Source organism: Lolium perenne, chromosome 4 (genome assembly GCF_019359855.2).
Source record: "Lolium perenne isolate Kyuss_39 chromosome 4, Kyuss_2.0, whole genome shotgun sequence".
Taxonomy (NCBI): Eukaryota; Viridiplantae; Streptophyta; class Magnoliopsida; order Poales; family Poaceae; genus Lolium; species Lolium perenne.
The window spans coordinates 29,751,211-29,770,519 of record NC_067247.2 but is presented as its reverse complement, the minus strand read 5'-3'; the positions used below and the strand labels follow the sequence as shown (position 1 = coordinate 29,770,519).

The window sequence follows — 19,309 nt, the reverse complement described above, 5'->3', positions numbered from 1 at the left end:
CGGTAGCTGGTGCTCTGGCGAGGATGACGCGCGTGACGGTGATGAAAAAGAGGCACTACAGCGGCGGCGAGCGTGATGGGAGCTTGCAGGTCATGGCGGAAGGGCGTGGATGCTCACGTCGTCTGCGGCGTTCCCGCGGGCCAGGGGCCATGTCCAGGCGTTGCAGACGGTCGTCGTGCGTCGACTGGTGGTGAGCGTGAGGGCGGAGGTGATGCGAGGACGCGGGGCATCGTCACGCTCTGGGCGTCCAGGGTGAGCGCCATGCGCGCTCTGGCGCGGCATGGGCGAGTCCTGGGCGCGTCTGGGCGCTCGTGTTCTGACGCGTGTGAGCTTGGTCTCGGTCAAGGGAGGGCACGAGCTCGTCCAGGGTGGTGAGAGGGAGCCAGTGGGCATGGTGGTGCAGGCTAGAAGTGAAGGGTGAGGGAGATGGCACGGTGAGGCCACGGCATGGCATGTTTGAGTTGATTTAATCAAACCCTGGCCAATGCAAGTGGTGGTGATGGTGTAGTGAGGTGAAAAGGGAGACTCCAGGGTGCAGAGAGGGCAAGGTTGGACCAAGTCCAAGTAGAGAATGAGGTATGGGCTCAAAATTTTACCACTGCAATGTGTTCGACAGAATGCCCGCAAGAAAAATATTTTTGAATTTTGAAATTCTTTTTGGTGGGTTGTAATCAAATAATAAATGGAGCATTTTGGTGGTGGTGGTGGTCAAAATGGAATTGAGATGCAAAATCACATTTTGCATAAGATCTTGTTTATGTGAAAAAGTTCCAACTTTGCTTGCTTCCCATTTGAAATTGGTGAGGAATTTGGGGTGGTGGTTTTGGGCAAAGTTGTAGTGCTTGATGTTGTCTTGGATGAGGTGAAAAGGTTTGACAAAGTTTAGAAGTGGAAAGAAGAAAACCAGGGGCTCAAAGTGGCCATCAAACTAAAAATGGCACAAGTGACCATATTGCATGTGACTTGGATTTTGACTTTGATTTTGGTTTGAGTTGAGTTTCTTCACTTCCAAAAGTATTTAAAAGTGTTTAGTAACCATCTACAACCAATGGTGCAAGCCAAAGTGGTCTAGGTTAGGTATTTGCAAAAATGGCATAGGCCTTATGTGAGGGTGAAATGGATTTTTGGGATTTCTTTTATATTTCAAATTTAATTGGCTAAGGGTGATCAAGTGATCATTGCTAGGGTTTTTAGAGTGAGAGAGAACACATAAGCAAACATCATGGCAATTGCACACTCAAAATAATTAATAAGGTGATCTATATGCATAAACCTATATGATGAGAAAAAGTTTTTGTTAACCCTGATTTTTGGATTCTTGAATTTCTCCCTTGCTCATTTTATTGAAATTTGGGATGTTACACCATTCCACTTGATTAGGTTCAATTGGAGACACTACAATAACTCGGGCAGGTCCTGGCGGTTTTAGACGCTGAGACACACGCTTATATGCGAGCTCGAGCTTAGTCTACAAATAAAAGCCGCGTGGAATAACTGCCACAAGAATAGTGAAGACACGTTTTTTTGGAAGTTATCCAAATGAGATCGTAGGAAGGGAGATGAGGTGAATGGGTTAGAGTTGGTACAAAATGCTAAGCTTTGTAATATCTGAAATCGGAAGGGTGTCCTCATTTTTATAAAACTGAAGTCAACAATGTTTTTAAAGATGAGGGCACACACAATTTTGTATATATAAATCCCAAGATAGGAAACAACTATTATTTACATGTGTCGGCGTCCATCCGAGGCCACGTGTTCATAATCCTCGGTCCATCATCTCCATTATAGATTAGACAGACCCCGCTTGCAAGTTTACACTGAATTTAAAGTGTGTTTTCGATGTCGAAATTTCTCCCGTGCCTATCGAAACGTTTGGGTTTCGCATGTAGTAGATTTCAACTTGTCATTCAAACAATTTCAAAAATTCGTAAAGAGGGTTTTGTTTGCCTTGATACCATGGTCGAGGAAGTTTGGTCAAGAAAACGTAGGAGGGTCATCATGAATTTCATGATGTGGCAACAATGTCAAACCTTTATTTTGGGGCCTGATGACTTGAGTTTGACGCAAACACTCGTCCTCCTCCCCCACACCGCGAACATGGCACCGCCGCACGCGTCGTCTTCCTCGATCCTCGGCTCCCCCGCCGGCCCGCGACCTCGCTACCTTCCGCCGCACGCCGGCTCCCCCTCCTCCGCCCGTGCCCCGAGGCCGCGCCCGCATTGACCCCCGCGTCCCGACCTGCACCGACGCGCCAAACCCCTTCTTCCTCGCCCCCTTTGCGTCGTCTCCAAGCCCCTTCATGCCGTCCAAAGGCATCTCCCCTCCTCCCCTTTTAGCATCTCCACTCCCCCTCCGCCTCCTTCCCGCACCACCTCCACTTGAATCTGGGTGGCTGGGTTGTACATCCACTTTCCTAACCAAATAAGCTAGGCTCGCTGCTTCCTGAATCTTGCCTTGACCTTCTTGATCGCGTCTATGCGCTATGGTTTTGCCATTAAAAGCCTTGACATATATCCACTTCTAAAAGATGACCAAATCAGCAACTTTTGGACAACTAGACATTCTACTTTGAGACAAAACGCAGAAATGAATATTACAAAAAGAAAATTAAAGTTTGATGCAATCCAACTATGTGATCATGGGTTTTGAGATGAAAGAAACCAAACCTTTGTATGGCATGACTTGTGCCAAATATGCCCGGAACCCAGTCAGGTATTAATTGATGAAGATGCTTTCAAAGTTGTGGCATCACTGCAGGCACCGTGCCTGCAGTTCATGCTTAAAGTTAATTAGATTCAAGGTCATCTCATAACCCTTCGCTCCTAAGGGGACCCTCAGGCGATTAGGGTTTCTTTGCCTCCCGGCGGCGGCCGCCTTCGATCTAGCCGCCTCTGTGGCCTTCGGGCCATGGAGGTGCGGCGGATCGGGGCTTTCGTCGGTTGGAGGGCTCCGTTTTCTAGTTTTGGGTGCTTCGTTCCCCGTTTTTAGGGTTTTTGTTTATAGGACGACGCTCAGGTGGTGGTGGCGGCGCCTCGTGCAATAATGTTTCCCCAGCTTCAACCCCATATCGACGGTGACGTTGAGAAGCTTGTGGGTGTGGTGTGGTCTTCGAGGATTTCGTTTGGCAGTGGGGATCTTCGGATCGTCAAAGAGCTTCATCGGCAGTGCATGCTAATTCTTCGTCTCCGGAACGGATGTGGTCTTTTCAACCCATTCGACGACTTCCCGTCTACAACCAACAACGTCAGGCCGATTCAGGGAGGAGCGGCAGCTGCGGCGCGCTGTCGACATGGTCTAGAGGTTGAAGATGAAGGGCTTCTCAAGGATCTCGTTGTAATTTTCGTTTTTCTTAGGCTGCTTTATATTTTTCGATGTTTCTTTTAATGCCAGTGTCCTATTCACAAAAAAAAAAGGTAATCTCAGTGTCAGTTAACCAGAAGGGACGGAAACCTCAGTATGTCAGGGCCGCGGTGGCGCAACCGCCTCTGACCTCTCCATGTCATGCTGGCGCTTTTCTGTGCGCTGCCCCGCTGAACCATAGCTCGGGCTTCACCACGCGCCATATCGGAGCTTTTCATACAGCAGGATCGAACAGCACATACTAAGTGGATCCATTAACATGTACATAACGAGCTCGGAGCTAGACAGGGTATTGTTGGATACTAACTTGGTTTAGCAGAGCTCTAGTCGATGTCATCTCGGCACTCGTTGGCACTGACGTGATCAAACTCTTCATCATGAAAGCGAGGTATATTAGCTAATTTATTTATAGCGGTAATTTAATGGACTGCAACTAACGCAGACTTTGTAAAAACTGCGCAAGCATACATAATGCGAAGCAACCAAAATATTCAAATAATCACACAACATGTCAAACCTTGAGCAATCGCATGCATCAAACGAAAATGCTTCGCACAAAACCAAATAAACCTACTGTTCGAAACTAGCTAGAGTGCTTTAGGCAAGATCATCCAATATATGCATTGATCGTACGCTCAAGTACTCCCTCCGTTTCAATGTGTCACGACTTCATTTGGATACAGATGAATCTACAACTAAAATGCGTCTACATACATTTATATATAGACAAAAGTGCGATACTTACTTTGAAAAGGAGGGAGTAGCAGTTTATGACTGTAGTACTATATAATATACAGGATGAGCTAGATGGTCAAGAAGAATGACACTAACAATCAGAATAATAAAGAACACAGCGCACTGCACTACTACTAGCTCATTAGGTGACCATGGCATAATATCTCAGACACCAAGCCTGGGCACCAAGTAGATGGTGGAATACATCTGGATTTTGTAGTTTGCCAGGGTCTGATTGACTTTCAGAAGCTTGCCTAAAAAGATGAGGCGCTGAACGTTAGGGGGGATGTCACTCTTACGGTGGATCATTGCCATCACATCGTAGACGGTATCTGAGCTCTCAACCTCAAGAGTGTAAATTTTGTTTCTTAGTGTCTTCACATAGATATTCATCTTACCTCTCGGACATGGGTTGCCTAGGACAAGGAGAAGGGTTGACTTATTTTGGATGTTGTGGTCCGCCAGGGTGTAGTCGTCATCTAGCTGTCGGTTGGTAAAGATGATGTGTTGTTTGTCCATCGGAAAGCAATGCTTATCTTGAATCTTTGCCTTAACATTATTGATGGTATCTATGGTTGCAACCTTGAGCGTGATGTTCATGCCCGTGAGTGACTCGGTGACAAAGATTTCAATCTTCTCTTTGACACTGAGATCTTGTTCGAGAATGGATCCATTCTGGACCCCATAATCAGCCAATGTAAAGCTGTCCAGCAGCTCCTCCCCGTTAAAGATAAACCCACAATGCTTATCCTTAACTTGCATCTTGACAAACCAGATGGTATCGAATGAATTGACCATGAGAGGGATTGCTTTCCCAGCAAGGGTCTTCACAAATATCTGGAGCTTGAAGTTGAGAAGAAGGGTACACTCATTTTGGATGTTGTATTCACCCAACGTGTGTCCTTCACGCAGTACATTATCAGCGAAGCTAAGGCTTTGTTGGTTTGGAGGGATTCTCTCCTTGTCCTGAATCTTAGCTTTCACACTCTCAACTGTGTCTAATATCCCGACCTCTAGCGTGATGGTCCTGCCTTTGTGGATCTCGACATAGATCTGCATACACCGAACATTAGTAATTCCAACAAATAGTATAACCAGGAACACAAATCAACATACTAGAAGCAACAAGTCGACAAGTTGGTAATACACATGAAGGCAATCGTCCCTATAAATCTGGTTAAAATGCTCATTTATGAACACTTTGCACAAATATGCTTCGCATGAGGCAACAACATCTTTAACCAAGAGAGCACACAAACAAACAAAAAACATCTTTGCCCAAGAACAAACCCTATCCAGTGAAAAACTACTGCGGAGGGACTCTCCAACACCTCCTCCACCTCCCCTTCAACCCTCACACGTCTTCCTCAGCAAGTTTGTGGCGGGCGACGCTCTTGCATTGCAGATTTCAGGGCGGATTAAAGTGTCATAGTGGTCGTTCAGGCGACCATGAGGGGCGCAGTGTAGCAGGTACCAATCGAGATGCACGTTGGCAGCTGCTGCGGTGGCCACGTGGCCCCTCTTCAAAGTGGATGGCACATGAGGTTCCTTCCTTTTTGGTACCACATGCCGCCGGGTCTGGGTGGAGGACATGATAAAGGTAGTATTACTATGCATTATAATTAAAGTTTATAACGTAGAATAGTGTTATATCCATGACACCAATCTAAGTTACTCCACGCTATGTATTGTACAAAGGGTTATATAGATCTTATTTTCTAGGTCGGCATAGGTTGTCATGCTGAGCTCTTGGGGTGAGCTTTCCCTATGTTCGCTGACGAGTTGGCGCCCTTCATTTCAAGGAGAGGGGGCAACGAGACGCCTTTACAGCTAGGTGGCGATGCAAATTCGACCAGGATTGTTGTAACTTTCATCGGTGGTTATGTGAGAAGTCAAGATCATCGTTGTTTTGAGATGTGCTTTATTGTTTGCTTGATATTGTTATAGTCCTTGTAATATGTATCATCAACAACAACACACCTTGTATCATTTGGTTGTTTAGATCTTCTCTGTTTCTAAAAAAAATGTGGTAAATCTTCTATTTCGAGTTGGAGTAAAACTAGAACAATTTTTGTACTCTAGATGGGAGAGAACACTATATTCTGCATTCTATTTTGCCCGGTCTAGTTAATCCAACCAGAGACGAAAGCACCTGAGGTTTATGGAGGTGAAAAGAAACCAAACCTTGTTATGGCCGCAGTCGTCCCACTGATATTCGGTCATGTAGATATCACGGATGTCCTTGCGTCCAAAGCATTGGCCGCACTGCGGGCACTGAGCAGCTCGAGGAATCAACATAGGCAGATAATCAGATTCTTAGAATCATCCAATCACAGGTTCACTTATAATAATAACTCACGATTTATCATCTCAAAAAAAAAAAAACTCACGATTTAGCCAATCGCACGCACCTTAGGCCTCCGGCCGGGGCCTTCGCCGCAGCGGCGCAGCATCGTCTCCAGGCACGATCTGCCGTACACATGCCCGCAGAGGACGAGGCAGCAGGCGCGGTGCTCGCCGTCGGATGTCCAAGGCTCCATGCAGACGCAGCAAGCGGCCACCGGAGAGCGCTCCACGACGGCGTCTGCCGGCTTGTTCTCGACGCTGCACTGAACCATAGCTCCGGCGAGTTGCTCCTCCTGGTGGGTAGTAGCATCACGCGCCATGTCACGGGGCGGCGGCTGACACTTGGATGGACGGCACGCGGTACAAACTGGGATCGGGACGACCTCTCTATGCAGGGGGCAGATATTGGATCCTAATCCAAGACGTGACAAAGCTCCAATATAACTTTCCGGATCAACAAATCAACCGACGCCAATACGCTCCAGGCTGCGATCGAGAGGCGATCAGGCGAGATAAATCGTCGTGGCGACTGATGAGCGCATGGAGGTCCAGCTATTGGGTCCAAGTCCAAAATATGTAACGAGGGCCCAATGAAACTTCTCGGGCCACCAAATCAAACAGGTCAAGCTGTGCCTCGTGGGCTATAGCCCACCACCGTCTCCTTCCTCTTATCTTCTTCTGCCAACCAGACCGCCCACCGCTCACGCGGTGCCTCTCCGCCCCACCCTCCTCCACCGCAGCTCACCGCCGGTCTGCCGTCAGCCCAGCCTTCCCTACAAACCTCCCCCAAGTTTGGCGAGCTCTCACCCGCACTGCACCCGTTGGCCGCTAAGTTCTCCGGCAATTCCCCACCTTCCCCAAAGATCTCCGACGAGCCTCGCACCCGCACCTGAAACCCTAAGGTTTTCTACCTCACCTCCACCGGCGACGCCTCGGCGCGTCGTCCCCATCTTCAGTGAGGTCCCTGCCTCGCCTCCGTCGGGGACGCCTAGGCCCCGCTTGGATTGACGTTTTTTTAGCTTAAAACTGACATAACTTAAGGTTAGGACTAATTTTAGCTACATCCTTAAGAAACACACTTTTGAATTTTGAACATTTTTCAAATCTTAACATTTTCTAGAAATTCAAAATTTGAATGATTTGAATTTTGAACTTTTTAAAAAAATCTTAACAATTTTTTAATCTGAATATTTTCCAAATTTGGAACATTTCTCAAATATGGTTTTCTTTTGAAAAATCCAAACACTTTGAAAATCTGAACTTTTCTCGGAAATAAAACAGAAAAAAAGAAAAAAACAAAACACGCTACGTGGGCCATGCCCATCCTACATGACGTGTCTGCGGTGGTTGGTAACCATTGACCTGGTTGGCACTGGCGGAGGTTGAAAAAATTTCATGGGCGGGCTAAGCTGAAAGAAAACACACACACAAAAAATCTTATATGAGTGATCCTTTTCATGGTTGTTGGTTGCTTCCATTTGCAAAACTGAAGATTTTTTTTTACAATAGATGTTATAAATTGATAATTAAAAAACTGGGGAAAGAAAGAAGACTACATGGGCAAGATAATTGGAGGCGAGAAGTGGATCAGTTTGGTCGGAGTTCTACCTGGGTCGCAGCGTGCAGCTATCGGCTGCTAGAACTATCGCATGCCTCATAGGTTGCAGTTCTGCCTACGAAGACCCCCTGGCTGCAGTCGGCGGCACCGCATTGTTGTGCCTTCTCTGCTCCACTGCTTCCCTCGATTCCCACCTCCACATCCATGGCCTTGTCTAGAGAGTCCACTAGACAAGAGTTACTCGAACAAATGTAAATGGAGGGGGAGTCTGTGCTGGTAGTGGGCTGAGCCTCAGATGCATAAGGGTTAATTATCCTTTTGCTTGTTCAAAAAATTATCCTTTTGCAAAAAGACTTGGGCGGGCCATGGCCCAGTTTGGTCCTAACTAAGCTCCGTAGTGCTGGTTGGCATATAACATTTACCCGCAAACCAACCAATAGCTTAAACAAAAATATGTACTTTTTCTTCAGGGCTTCCAACCCATCCCAAATTGTAGGGTCCACTTGAACTTTGCTCCACGTTTTGGATCTTCGTCTTCATTTCTTCCCGTCATTCCTACTTGTCCTATTTTTTAAAGATGGTTTGATCTAGTTTTGTACTGTAATTTAAGTTTAAGTTTTTTAGTGAACACGTTTGTAAAAAAATTGACCATGAAGCGACAAAAAATGTTGTCAGTTTTAGCGAGAAATATTAATGCATGTCCAAAAAAAAGTGTGCAGTTGCCTCAAGAGAGACTTTCCCATCTAGTTCCAAAAGGTTACTTAGCATCGTTGGAATTGGAGCCAAAATTGATGGATAGCAATATAGAATCACGAAAGCTCAGAATGGAGATGAAGATTTGGAAGGAATAATTAAGGGGGAATATGAAGGAAGGAAAAGCCCAATGATTCCGCGAGGATGAACAAGGGACACTTTCGTTTGGGAAGCGAGTATGTGCCACTGGTGGAAAAAGGGCCTTTGGTCGCGGTTCGCAACTGCCATTAGTCGCGGTTGCGCAACCGCGACCAAATAAGCGCGACTAAAGGCCCCCCCTTTTAGTCGCGGTTGCTTACGAACCGCGACTAAAGGTCCGTCCACGTGGGCGCCAGGCGTCCGTCGGGGCGGAGGACCTTTAGTCGCGGTTCGCCTGGCCAACCGCGACTAAAGGCCTCCGCGGGTTAATTTTTTTTAATCTATTTGATTTTCTAATTATTTTTCACTCCTTTTTTTTCTTTTTTTTTCCACAATTTCTAGTATTTCAGTTATTGGCCAAGTTTAGTCACTAACTACACTTAATCTCTAGTCAAATTCCTTACCTGTGGTCAAACTTCCCGCTCGGTCACCCATCCTCCCACTACTCCAGCACTAGCACGCTTAACTTCCAAGTTCCTTTCCCATCCTCCTTCCAAGTGCTTCGCGCGCATGTTGTTGATACTAGTATCATATCAATCCTATTAACATGTTGGGTCGATGTCACACTTCTTTATTGTTTGAATTTCAAATAATTATTTTAATAAACAAAAGTAATGATGTAATAATAATCTTGAATAAATAAATAAATATTAACTTTTTAAATTTATATTATAATTAATTTTTTAATTTTATAATTTTTTAAATATTTTTTTTGCCAAACCTAAAACCTGAAAATTTGAAAATCTAAAAATTGGCTAACTTTATGGTTAAGTAATAGTAATCTTTATGCAAGATGCAATTATTAATTTAAAAATTAAAAAAAATATAAAATACTGAATTTCTGGCAAAAACTAAAATCTTCCTGCTTTCATATTTTCATTTGGAATTTTGAGAATCTAAAAATTGGCTAACCGGGTAAACCCTGGTGAATTCGGATGTAACTTTTTCCCAGGATTTTTTTGATATATTATACGTTTTTTTCCGACGTCGTATGCAAAAGTTATTGTGGTTTTACCATTTTTTAAACTTTTTTTGCAAAAAAAGTGAAAATTCGAATTTCTTAATTTCTCCCAATAGTAGGTTGCATAACATACAACAATCTGAAAACAATTTTTTTTTTGAATTTTCTATCATTTTCTTTTGTATTTTACAAACCAAAAAAAGGCGATCCACGGGGGGGGGGGGGGGGTGGTGCAGGGTGCGTGGGTGTAAAAAAACTCGGAAAAACCTTTATTCCCGGTTGGGGCCACCAACCGCGACTAAAGGGTATTTTTAGTCGCGGTTGGCACGACCAACGCGCGACTAAAGGCCTTCGACACGAGGACCTTTAGTCGCGGTTGGCCTGGCCAACCGCGACTAAAGCCCCTTCCGTCCGCCAGCTGTCGACCGAGCCCGCTGGGCCCAGACCTTCGGTCGCGGGTCGCCTCCCGAACCGCGACTAAAGACCCCTTTAGTCGCGGTTCGAATATTTCCGCGACTAAAGGGGGCGTCTGGAAGCCTCTTTTTCTACTAGTGTGCGTTGAAGGATCCCAATCTTAGGGAATTGATTTTTCAGGAGGCTCACGATTCGTCGTATTCTCTTCATCCAGGCAAGACATATGGATCCGAAGGAAAGATTTTGATGGATCAATATGAAGAGGAAGATCGTTGAGTATATTGCTCTATGTGATGTGTGCAGCAGGGTTAGAGCTGAATATTAGAAGCCGGCAGGATTGCTACAATAACCTCATAACCGAGTGGAAGTAGGGAAAGATAGGCATGGATTTTTATTTTGCGTGGATGATAGGCATGGATTTAATTACATGATTAACCAAAACTATATCTAGTTAATTATGATTACATTTAGGTAGACCTAAAGTAGCTCACTTTATACCGTTGAAGACCACATATATTGGATAGACCGAAAGAGTTAATTACATGTATTGAATTTGATGGATAGACCAATCACCGATATTTCGGACTATTGATGGGTAGACCGAAAGAGTTAATCAGATTTGCGTGTCCGCATAGGGTAACTCTCATCTCATGTCATTTTCTACCTAACAAATAAAAGCCAACAGGGATAACTGCCACGAGAATAGGGCAGACGCGTCGCTTTTTTCGGAGTTCTCCAAATAAGATCGTAGTATGGGAGATGATATGAATGGGTTAGAGTTGGTCCAGAATGCGAAGGTTCCTAATAAATGAAATTGGAAGGGTGTCAACAAGGTTTTTAAATACGGGTACACACAAAATCTTGTTGATAGAATTGCAAGATAAGAAACAACTATTGTTTACAAGTGGCAGCGACCATCCGAGGCCACGTGTTCATAACCCTCTCGACATAGTTCATTTTCTCCATCATAGATTAGACAGACCCCGCTTGCAAGTTTATAGTACTAAATTTAAAGTGTGTTTTCGATGTTGAAATTTCTTATGTGCCTATCGAAACGTTTGGGTTTCGCATGTTGATTTCAACTTGTAATTCAAATAATTTTAAAAATTCGCAAAGAGGGTTTTGTTTGTCTTGAAACCATGGTCGAGGAAGTTTGGTCAAGAAAACGTAGGAGGGTCACCATGAATTTCATGATGTGGCAACAATGTCAAACCTTTCTTTTGGGCCCTGATGACTTGAGTTTGACTCAAACACTCGTCCTCCACACCGCGAACATGGCACCGCCGCACGCGTCGTCTTCCTCGATCCTCGGCTCCCCCGCCGGCCCGCGACCTCGCTACCTTCCGCCGTACGCCGGCTCCCCCTCCTCCGCCCGCGCCCCGAGGCCGCGCCCGCATTGACCCCCGCGTCCCGACCTGCACCGACGCGCCAAACCCTTCTTCCTCGCCCCCTTTGCGTCGTCCCCAAGCCCCTTCATGCCGTCCAAAGGCATCTCCCCTCCTCCCCTTTTAGCATCTCCACTCCCACTCCCCCTCCGCCTCCTTCCCGCACCACCTCCACTCCCGCCTCCCGAGCACCACCCTGCCTGCGCCTCTCGCCCGGCCGCTGAGGTTTACCCCCAGGTAACAACAGCAACAGCATTAGCACTTCAGTCCGGTCGATTGGGCAGGGCGGATGGTTCCATTTTCTGATGCTCGTGTGTTTCTTGCTGGAGCAAGCGCAGGCCCGGTTTCCATGTCACTGGACCACAGCCCCACGGGCTCCCTCATCGAGTACAGCGATGACATCGAGGAGGCCATGTCCCCCAACCGGAGCGTCGCCGCCGTCGCCGTCAAGGACGGCGACGCCTCCGTCTACAAGATCATCCACGGCTTCCTCAAGCAGAAGAACAACTCCATCATCAGAGTCGCTGCCAAGGTCGCCAAGAAGGCCGCTTCCAACAAGTAATGTAGAAAGAATTTCGTCATGCATGGTTGCCAGCTCCAGGGATGGAGATGTCGATTGCTCCCGACTAACGGATTGGTTGGGTTTGCGTGCAGGCTATCGAGGAAGACTTCCGATGTCTTCGACACCTTAATTCAGCAGCAGCAGAGCAAGTGGGGAAACAAAACTGGGCCCCTGCTCTCTGGGATATCTTACTGCATAGCTTCTTGCAGCATGATATTGCTCAACAAGGTGGTTCTCTCCAGCTATAACTTCAATGCTGGCGTATCACTGATGTTGTACCAGGTAATCAGCTTGTTCCTACTATCTCCTAGTTGAACCATTCTGAAATAGCTGCAGATAGCAATTTATCCTCTAGCTCAATTCTTGCACATTGTGTATGCATATGAGATATAGTACTAAGCTGACCATCAATATATCACTGAGCTGACCATTACTCATTTGGTTCAGAATCTTATATCCGTGGTCATTCTTATGGCACTTGAGCTCTTCAGTGTAATTTCAACAGAGCAACTCACATGGAAGTTGATTAAAGTCTGGATTCCAGTCAATCTTATTTTTGTTGGAATGCTGGTTACTGGAATGTACAGGTAGGCCCTGCTTCACACTAGATATATCGGTTACCAGTTTGTCACGCCATAGCCTGATGTGGTTTGTATGAATTTCATGGAATATTATTGGCATAACCTTCCTTTTGTACCCTTTTTCTCCATCATTTTTTCAGTTTGAAGTATATAAATGTTGCCATGGTGACGATATTGAAGAACATGACGAATATTTTAACAGCTCTGGGGGAAATATATGTATTCCGGAAGGGTCAGAACAAGCAGGTTTGGGCTGCCTTATTTATGATGGTACGCTCCTCTGCTTGGCATGTCCTTCATTTTACTTCCAAGTATTGGCTAATGAATTTATTATTGATCAGTAGTAAGAGTGTAACAACAGAACAACATGATTGATGACATCTACTTTCTCTCTGTTTCTGTTTGCAGATCGTATCAGCTGTGTGCGGTGGGATGACAGATCTTTCTTTCCATCTTATTGGTTACACATGGCAAATTTTGAATTGTTTTCTGACAGCAGCCTACTCGGTTAGTTAGTTTTCTGCTCATAATGTTACACATGTTGTAAATTACTCCCTCCGTCCCAAAATGTAAGGCATCTAAGATTAGTCAAAAGTCAATGTTTCCTAAGTTTGACCAAGTTTATACGAAAAAAAAATGAACATCTAAAATGCTAAATCAATATCAATATGTTCACTATAAAATAAACTTTCTCAATGTGTACATTCAATATTGTTGATGTAGATATTTTTTTCCTAAATACTTGGTCAAAGTTAGTAGGATTTGACTTTTTACTAATCTTGGACGCCTTACATTTTGGGACGGATGGAGTATATTTTAAGCCTCTTTACAATAAAATTCAGAACTTCTGATCAAATGGTTGTGTGAGGCATATTAAGCCTTGAAATAAAATGGTTTATTAATTCATATTAGATTAACGTGCATAAAATCCATAGGAAATGCCAACACTATGTTAGTCTTCATACTGGTTCTTCTGTATCTACTTAACATGCATCTCTGATACATGGTTTCTTATGACAGCTTACACTGAGGCGTCTCATGGATACAGCCAAACAGTCAACAAAATCTGGTTCCCTTAATGAAGTTTCTATGGTGTTACTTAACAATGCACTCTCAATTCCTTTCGCGATCATTTTGATCGTTGTCTTCAATGAGTGGGAATATGTTTATCAAACGTAAGAACTTAACCTTGCCCCCTATCTAACCATATCTTCAAGTAATGCAAAGGACAGGCCATGATATTATTAGTTGAGTTTTTAATTCGTCCAATGATCTGTTCTTAACAAGTTATATACTTATTTATTATTTACACAAGTTGTGTAATGTATGCAAACATATAAATTCCTTTTTAAGAAAGAACATATAAAATCTTTATATTGCACTTTGATGCTTTGAAACTTAACTTATTTTTGGTGTCTCTGTATGGAACTTTAATATGAAGCTAGACAACTAATTTGCCATATTTGTCTCCCTAGTTCCTTCTTTTGGAAAGAAATGGCAGGAGCCTTCCTTTGTATTAACCCGTACAAGTTGCTTCAGAGGTAGAATTCATTGCTGTGGGTGTTTCTCCAGTTGCATTTATACGAGTTTTTTCATGTCATTTGCAGTGAAGTTATTAGAGAGCCTATGTTCTGGTTTTTTGCGACAGCTAGTGGATTGCTAGGCCTGGCTATCAGCTTCTCGTCTGTGTGGTTTCTTCAGGAGACTGGCCCAACAACTTACAGGTGAGATACTATCTACTATCTGGTTCCTTCTTCATGGTGGCAATGGATATGCTTACATGACAGAATATGCATAACTGTAACACCATCAAAGGTTGACAAACATTTTTCTCCTTTTCAGCCTTGTTGGTTCACTAAACAAGATACCCATTTCAGTTGCTGGTGTCTTGCTATTCCAAGTCCCTGTTAGTGTGGAGAATTTATTCAGCATAGTTTTTGGTGAGTATTCTGTTTCATTACTGCTGATTTTTTCACTGCCTATGTGTGTATGCCTGATATATTTTTACTTGGTCTTAAACAGGTCTTTTTGCTGGGATATTCTTCGCAAAGGCGAAGATGTCCAAGTCCTAGTGTTTATTCTCCTGACGCGACGTTAACATGAAATGTCTCACGGCAAGGCTATGTACCAACTGTACAGATATACGTTCAGAGTTCATTTGTCCTTGACGAGGCAATCTGGATTTCATGAAAAGTACCCTTCATTCTTTCTCAATTTTGTTTCATAACTGTGGGATGCAGAAGGCAAGTAGTACTAGCCGCCAGTTCACACTCTAGCCAATTATTGGTCTCTGTCAAGAAGTTGAACAGAAGGATGATACCCAAATAAAAAGGAAATGATTCATGGCAATACTTGTTGGGTTTGTTCTTTCTCTCCAGAGAGATTTCTTTAATTTTCTGAGTTTTTTAGTTCATAAAATATCAGTAAACTGGATTATCAGAGTTGGATAGGATCAAGTTTTTTTATCCTGTACAAGATAGCTAGCAATGATAGTACTCCAGCCTTAGCTAGGATTGTCATGAAATTGTCTGTTGGATCTTAGGTTCAAGCTGATTAATTAATGCTGGGATCTTAGGTTGGATCTGCAGTCAAACTGAGTTTGACCACTTTAATGGACTCTACACACAGATTGTTTCTAGGATCGTAGAATCGTAAAATATTGCGATTAAGTGTTGTGATAATGAAAAATTGAGCCGGAGAAAAGGAACTTATGTGGAGTAGAAAAGAAAATATTGTGATTAAGTATATGCCACTATCACAGCAAAATATGTTGAGTGGCAACAGACACATATGAATCTTAGCGATTTTTCATGAATTACATAACACCGACCGGTAAGTAACCGAGCAGTGTTTATGATAAGCAAGGTAAGTAATCGAGCAGTGTTTATGATAAGCAAGCGCTGGTTCAGTGAAAGGCTGAACCAGCAGTTCAGTAACTGTGGCAAGTCAGAAGGCAGTTGCAAAACTAGCCAGCAGTTCAAACTCTAGCCGACTATTAACTTCTGTGAAGAAGTTGAACCGAACGATGATATACAAAACTAAATGGAATAATCTGGTCATACCAACACTTGGGTTTTTTGTTGTTGCTCTCCCAAGAGTTTTCTCCATTTTTCAGTTCCTAAAAATCAGTAAGTTGAAATATCAGAGCCAACCAACCTCTGGATAGAATGTAGATTTTTAACGCTGTGCAAAATAACAATCGCAGTACACCCTCCAATCCATAATAAGTGTCGATTTAGTACAACTTTGTTAAAGTTACCGTCACTTATTACGAATCGGAGTGAGCAACAAGGTTGTAAGGTTAGTATTTGGATCTCAGGTGCAAGATCATCAGTCTTGGGGATCTGACCCCTAATTGGTTCTACATAGAGATGGTTTCGTAGGATCGTACTATAAGATATGACGAGTGTCGACTCCCATGATTGATTAGCAGAAATATGGATCAAACTGAGCTGGATGAAGGGAAGAGAGGACCAAAAAAAGTTGTGTGGAGTGTAAAACTACAAGTATAAATGACATCATCACAGCAAAAATCACTTTGAGTGGCACCAACCAAACATATATGCAATCTTGGCGATGTTTCATGAGTTACATAGAGCAATCGAGTGCTATGATAAGTAAGCATGCACATACAAGTAAGCGCGTGCGTGCGTGCTCAGCCTTTCTTAGCGAAGAGGCCGCCGAGGTTGAACCCGCCGCCGCCTTCCTCGGCCGCGGGCTTCTTGGACATGGTGCCGCCGGCCTTCTTGGAAACGGTGCCGCTGGCCTTGGGCGGCGGGCCGTCGACCTTGTTGAGGAGCGGGTTGGTCTCGATGAACTCCTGCTCGTCCTTGACGATGGCGCTGACGATGAAGTCGAGGATGCTCTTCTCCTTCTTGGCCGGCGCCGGGGTGCCCCTCGTCGCCGCCGGTACGGCCAGCCGCGACCGCCGCGGGAGGCTGGTCCGTCCCGCTGCCGCCGTTGATGAGGCCGGCGCCACTGCCGCCACGCTGCTGCCGAACCCAACCGACGCCATTGCTGCTACGATTCTTTGATCCTGTTGGTGTTCTTGGTTGGCAGCGATCGATATGTGTGGTACTTGTGAACTTGGAGAGGGTGCGACGGAGAGAGAGGCGGGGGCGGGATATATGCGGGCTTGCGCCGCTGGTGATCGGGTGGAGATGGTGGCCACAAGCGGCTTATCCGCACCACGCGTGCCAGCCACCGGCGGGTGGGGTGCACCACAACTGGCCGTGCGTCTCGCGAGAGGTCGGCGTTTGCCTTCTTCTTGCTGTGCTGTGGTCAGAAGAGGGAAAGAAGGAAGCCGTGGCGTGAACTGGACGTGGGCTTGGCACGGGCGCCAGTGGATGCAGCGCGGGCCACGCGACGCCGGATTGTAGGGCCAGCCTTGCTTCGTCTCCTTGCAGACTCCACCAAAGGCATTGGAGATTCGTCGTCCCAAGTGAAGGATTTTGAACGCTCGTTTAACATTTCAGTAGTAGCATAACCAGGTTTTTGAGCTATAGAATTGATGCACTAGCAAACTCAACTAAGAATGGATGAAAAGGGGTTATAAATATATTTATAATCTAACACTAATCACGTCTTTCTTATTTTAGTCTTTAGCACGGGTTCGTTGTAGGTTGAAGGCTTTTTTTTTTCTTTTTTAGTCAATGGATTTCTGAAGACACCGCATAACTTGTTAATGCCTCGAGATCTAGTCGTTGTAGGCTGGATTGGGAATGATATCTTTTTTTAGGGAAAAGAGGGAGTCGTGTCAGCGGTGATGATAATCTTTTTCTTTTTCTCATTTTCAACCTCCAAGGTTTTCACGGGCACGAGGTCGGTGTTGTCGAGCAACGCCATGACATGTGTTCCACGTGAGGCTGGGAGCACATGCGCCTTCCATACAAGGTAGTTCTCATGTATAGTTTCTTTGGGGGAGGAGCCCCAAGTAGTGCCGCTAGAGGTGAATGTTGAGGATGCCATAGGGAGGAGGGAAGGGTTCCTGTGATCGGCGATCTTGATTAGCAATCCGAATTTGTGGTTGTTTTGCTGGGGATCGATGATCGTAACAAGCGATCAAGAATTGTTTGGTTTTGGATCAATTACCTTAATAGCGATCGAGGATTGCTAGGGATATAGCCAAATATTGGGGGAACGGAAGCTCTCATATCGCATAGAGTTGATGCACCAGACAACTCAACCCAAAATCCGAATTGGTAGAAAAAGGGTTATACAATATATTTATATTTAACAAAGTCTATTTGAAACCTTAAAATTTTAGTAGTTGGCTAAACCAAACCCTAAACTTTGAATCTTGGAAATCAGCACGCTGAACTTATTAATCCTGATCTAATACACATTACATCAGAATCCTCAAAGAAAAGATAACCTTCTGCAAAACTTAGGTGGTTGGGGGTCTCATTCTTTGGTCATAGGGATGGCGAGGAGCAGACGGTAGGGGATCCTGGTGTTGACGACACTTCGGCTTTGGCAACTCCCAGATCATGTTCCCGAAGACTAAGGGCATGTTTGGATTGTGGCCAAAAGTTACCCCACCAATATTTTGGGCATGGCCAAAACTTTGGTCTTTATTTGGATGGTTGCCAATTATTTGGCATGCCAATGGCTAGTTGCCTAATTTAATTAGTTCAGTTTTCTTGCCAATGTTGGCCAACTTATGGGCAACCAAAAGGTCAACCAAAATTTTGGCTAGCCAAATATTTGGTGGGGCAATCATGGGCAAGAACCAAACTTACCCTAACTCGGGGACAACGGGTGGCTGAGTTCTCGGGCATGGTATGCGGATGCTTCAGGGTGAAAGTTTAGCGCCTCGACGCCAACGGCGGCGATGCCTGTGGTTGTAACCCTCTTGGAGCGTCGTTTTGAGTATCTGCCCCGCGGTACAGCTCTGGGTGAAAACCCTAGACCTTGGGTCTCGACAACGGTAGTCCAATGCGTCGTTACCCTCTTGGGGGTGTCGCCGTGGAGTCCCGACTCGACTCGGTCTCGTGTCAATGTTCTCGGTGGCAAGCTTAGATTTATGTGTTCTTTGATCTTCTTTGTAAAGAGGTTCTTCTCCCCACCTTATATCGGTTCGACCGTTGCGATTTTATTGATAAAACAGGACAAAAACCTATTAATTACAAAATAAAACGTAGGTGTGAAAGAGCTGTTTGTGCTATGTCAAAGATCGTTCCTGGTTTTGACACGTCGTAGCGCTGGAGGCTAGCGAACATTTAATTTTTTTCTTTCTCCATATTTTCTAGAAAACTAAAATGGTAATTAAAAGTGTCAATTGAATCGTGCCACATATTGATAGGTCTCGAGAATATTTTGTAGACAGTATGCATGTAGTTGCGTGAACAATACACATATCTGTAGAAAAGTACAGATACACTTCAGGTAGTACACATACATCACTCGTGTCGTACTACACATGGCCAGAGAAAAGTACATGAGCAAAAATGGAAAATCCGAAGATATCAAAGAAGAAAAAAAATCTCACGGAAAACTGCTCTCTCGCACGGCATG

The 19,309-nt window shown here is 44.7% G+C and overlaps 3 protein-coding genes across 3 annotated transcripts; 1 reads left to right on the top strand and 2 right to left on the bottom strand.

Moving 5' to 3' along the window:
- Nucleotides 1–4,040: 4,040 nt before the first annotated feature.
- LOC127292042 (polyubiquitin) lies at nucleotides 4,041–6,762 on the bottom strand. The gene is made up of 3 exons (XM_051321391.2): nucleotides 6,507–6,762; nucleotides 6,280–6,369; nucleotides 4,041–5,148 (listed from the first exon to the last, which is right to left on the bottom strand). The coding sequence occupies exons 1-3, from the start codon at nucleotides 6,759–6,761 to the stop codon at nucleotides 4,261–4,263; spliced, it is 1,233 nt and encodes a 410-aa protein (XP_051177351.1). The 5' UTR covers nucleotide 6,762; the 3' UTR covers nucleotides 4,041–4,260.
- Nucleotides 6,763–11,530: 4,768 nt separating this feature from the next.
- Nucleotides 11,531–15,142, top strand: LOC127292039 (GDP-mannose transporter GONST1). Its single transcript, XM_051321389.2, has 10 exons — nucleotides 11,531–11,887; nucleotides 11,989–12,208; nucleotides 12,305–12,494; nucleotides 12,660–12,799; nucleotides 12,934–13,063; nucleotides 13,202–13,300; nucleotides 13,814–13,968; nucleotides 14,401–14,517; nucleotides 14,636–14,733; nucleotides 14,816–15,142. The coding sequence occupies exons 2-10, from the start codon at nucleotides 12,000–12,002 to the stop codon at nucleotides 14,863–14,865; spliced, it is 1,188 nt and encodes a 395-aa protein (XP_051177349.1). The 5' UTR covers nucleotides 11,531–11,887; nucleotides 11,989–11,999; the 3' UTR covers nucleotides 14,866–15,142.
- A 1,188-nt stretch (nucleotides 15,143–16,330) lies between these two features.
- On the bottom strand, nucleotides 16,331–16,941 carry LOC127292040 (uncharacterized). The gene has a single exon (XM_051321390.2). The coding sequence runs from the start codon at nucleotides 16,806–16,808 to the stop codon at nucleotides 16,449–16,451; it is 360 nt and encodes a 119-aa protein (XP_051177350.1). The 5' UTR covers nucleotides 16,809–16,941; the 3' UTR covers nucleotides 16,331–16,448.
- Nucleotides 16,942–19,309: the final 2,368 nt, after the last annotated feature.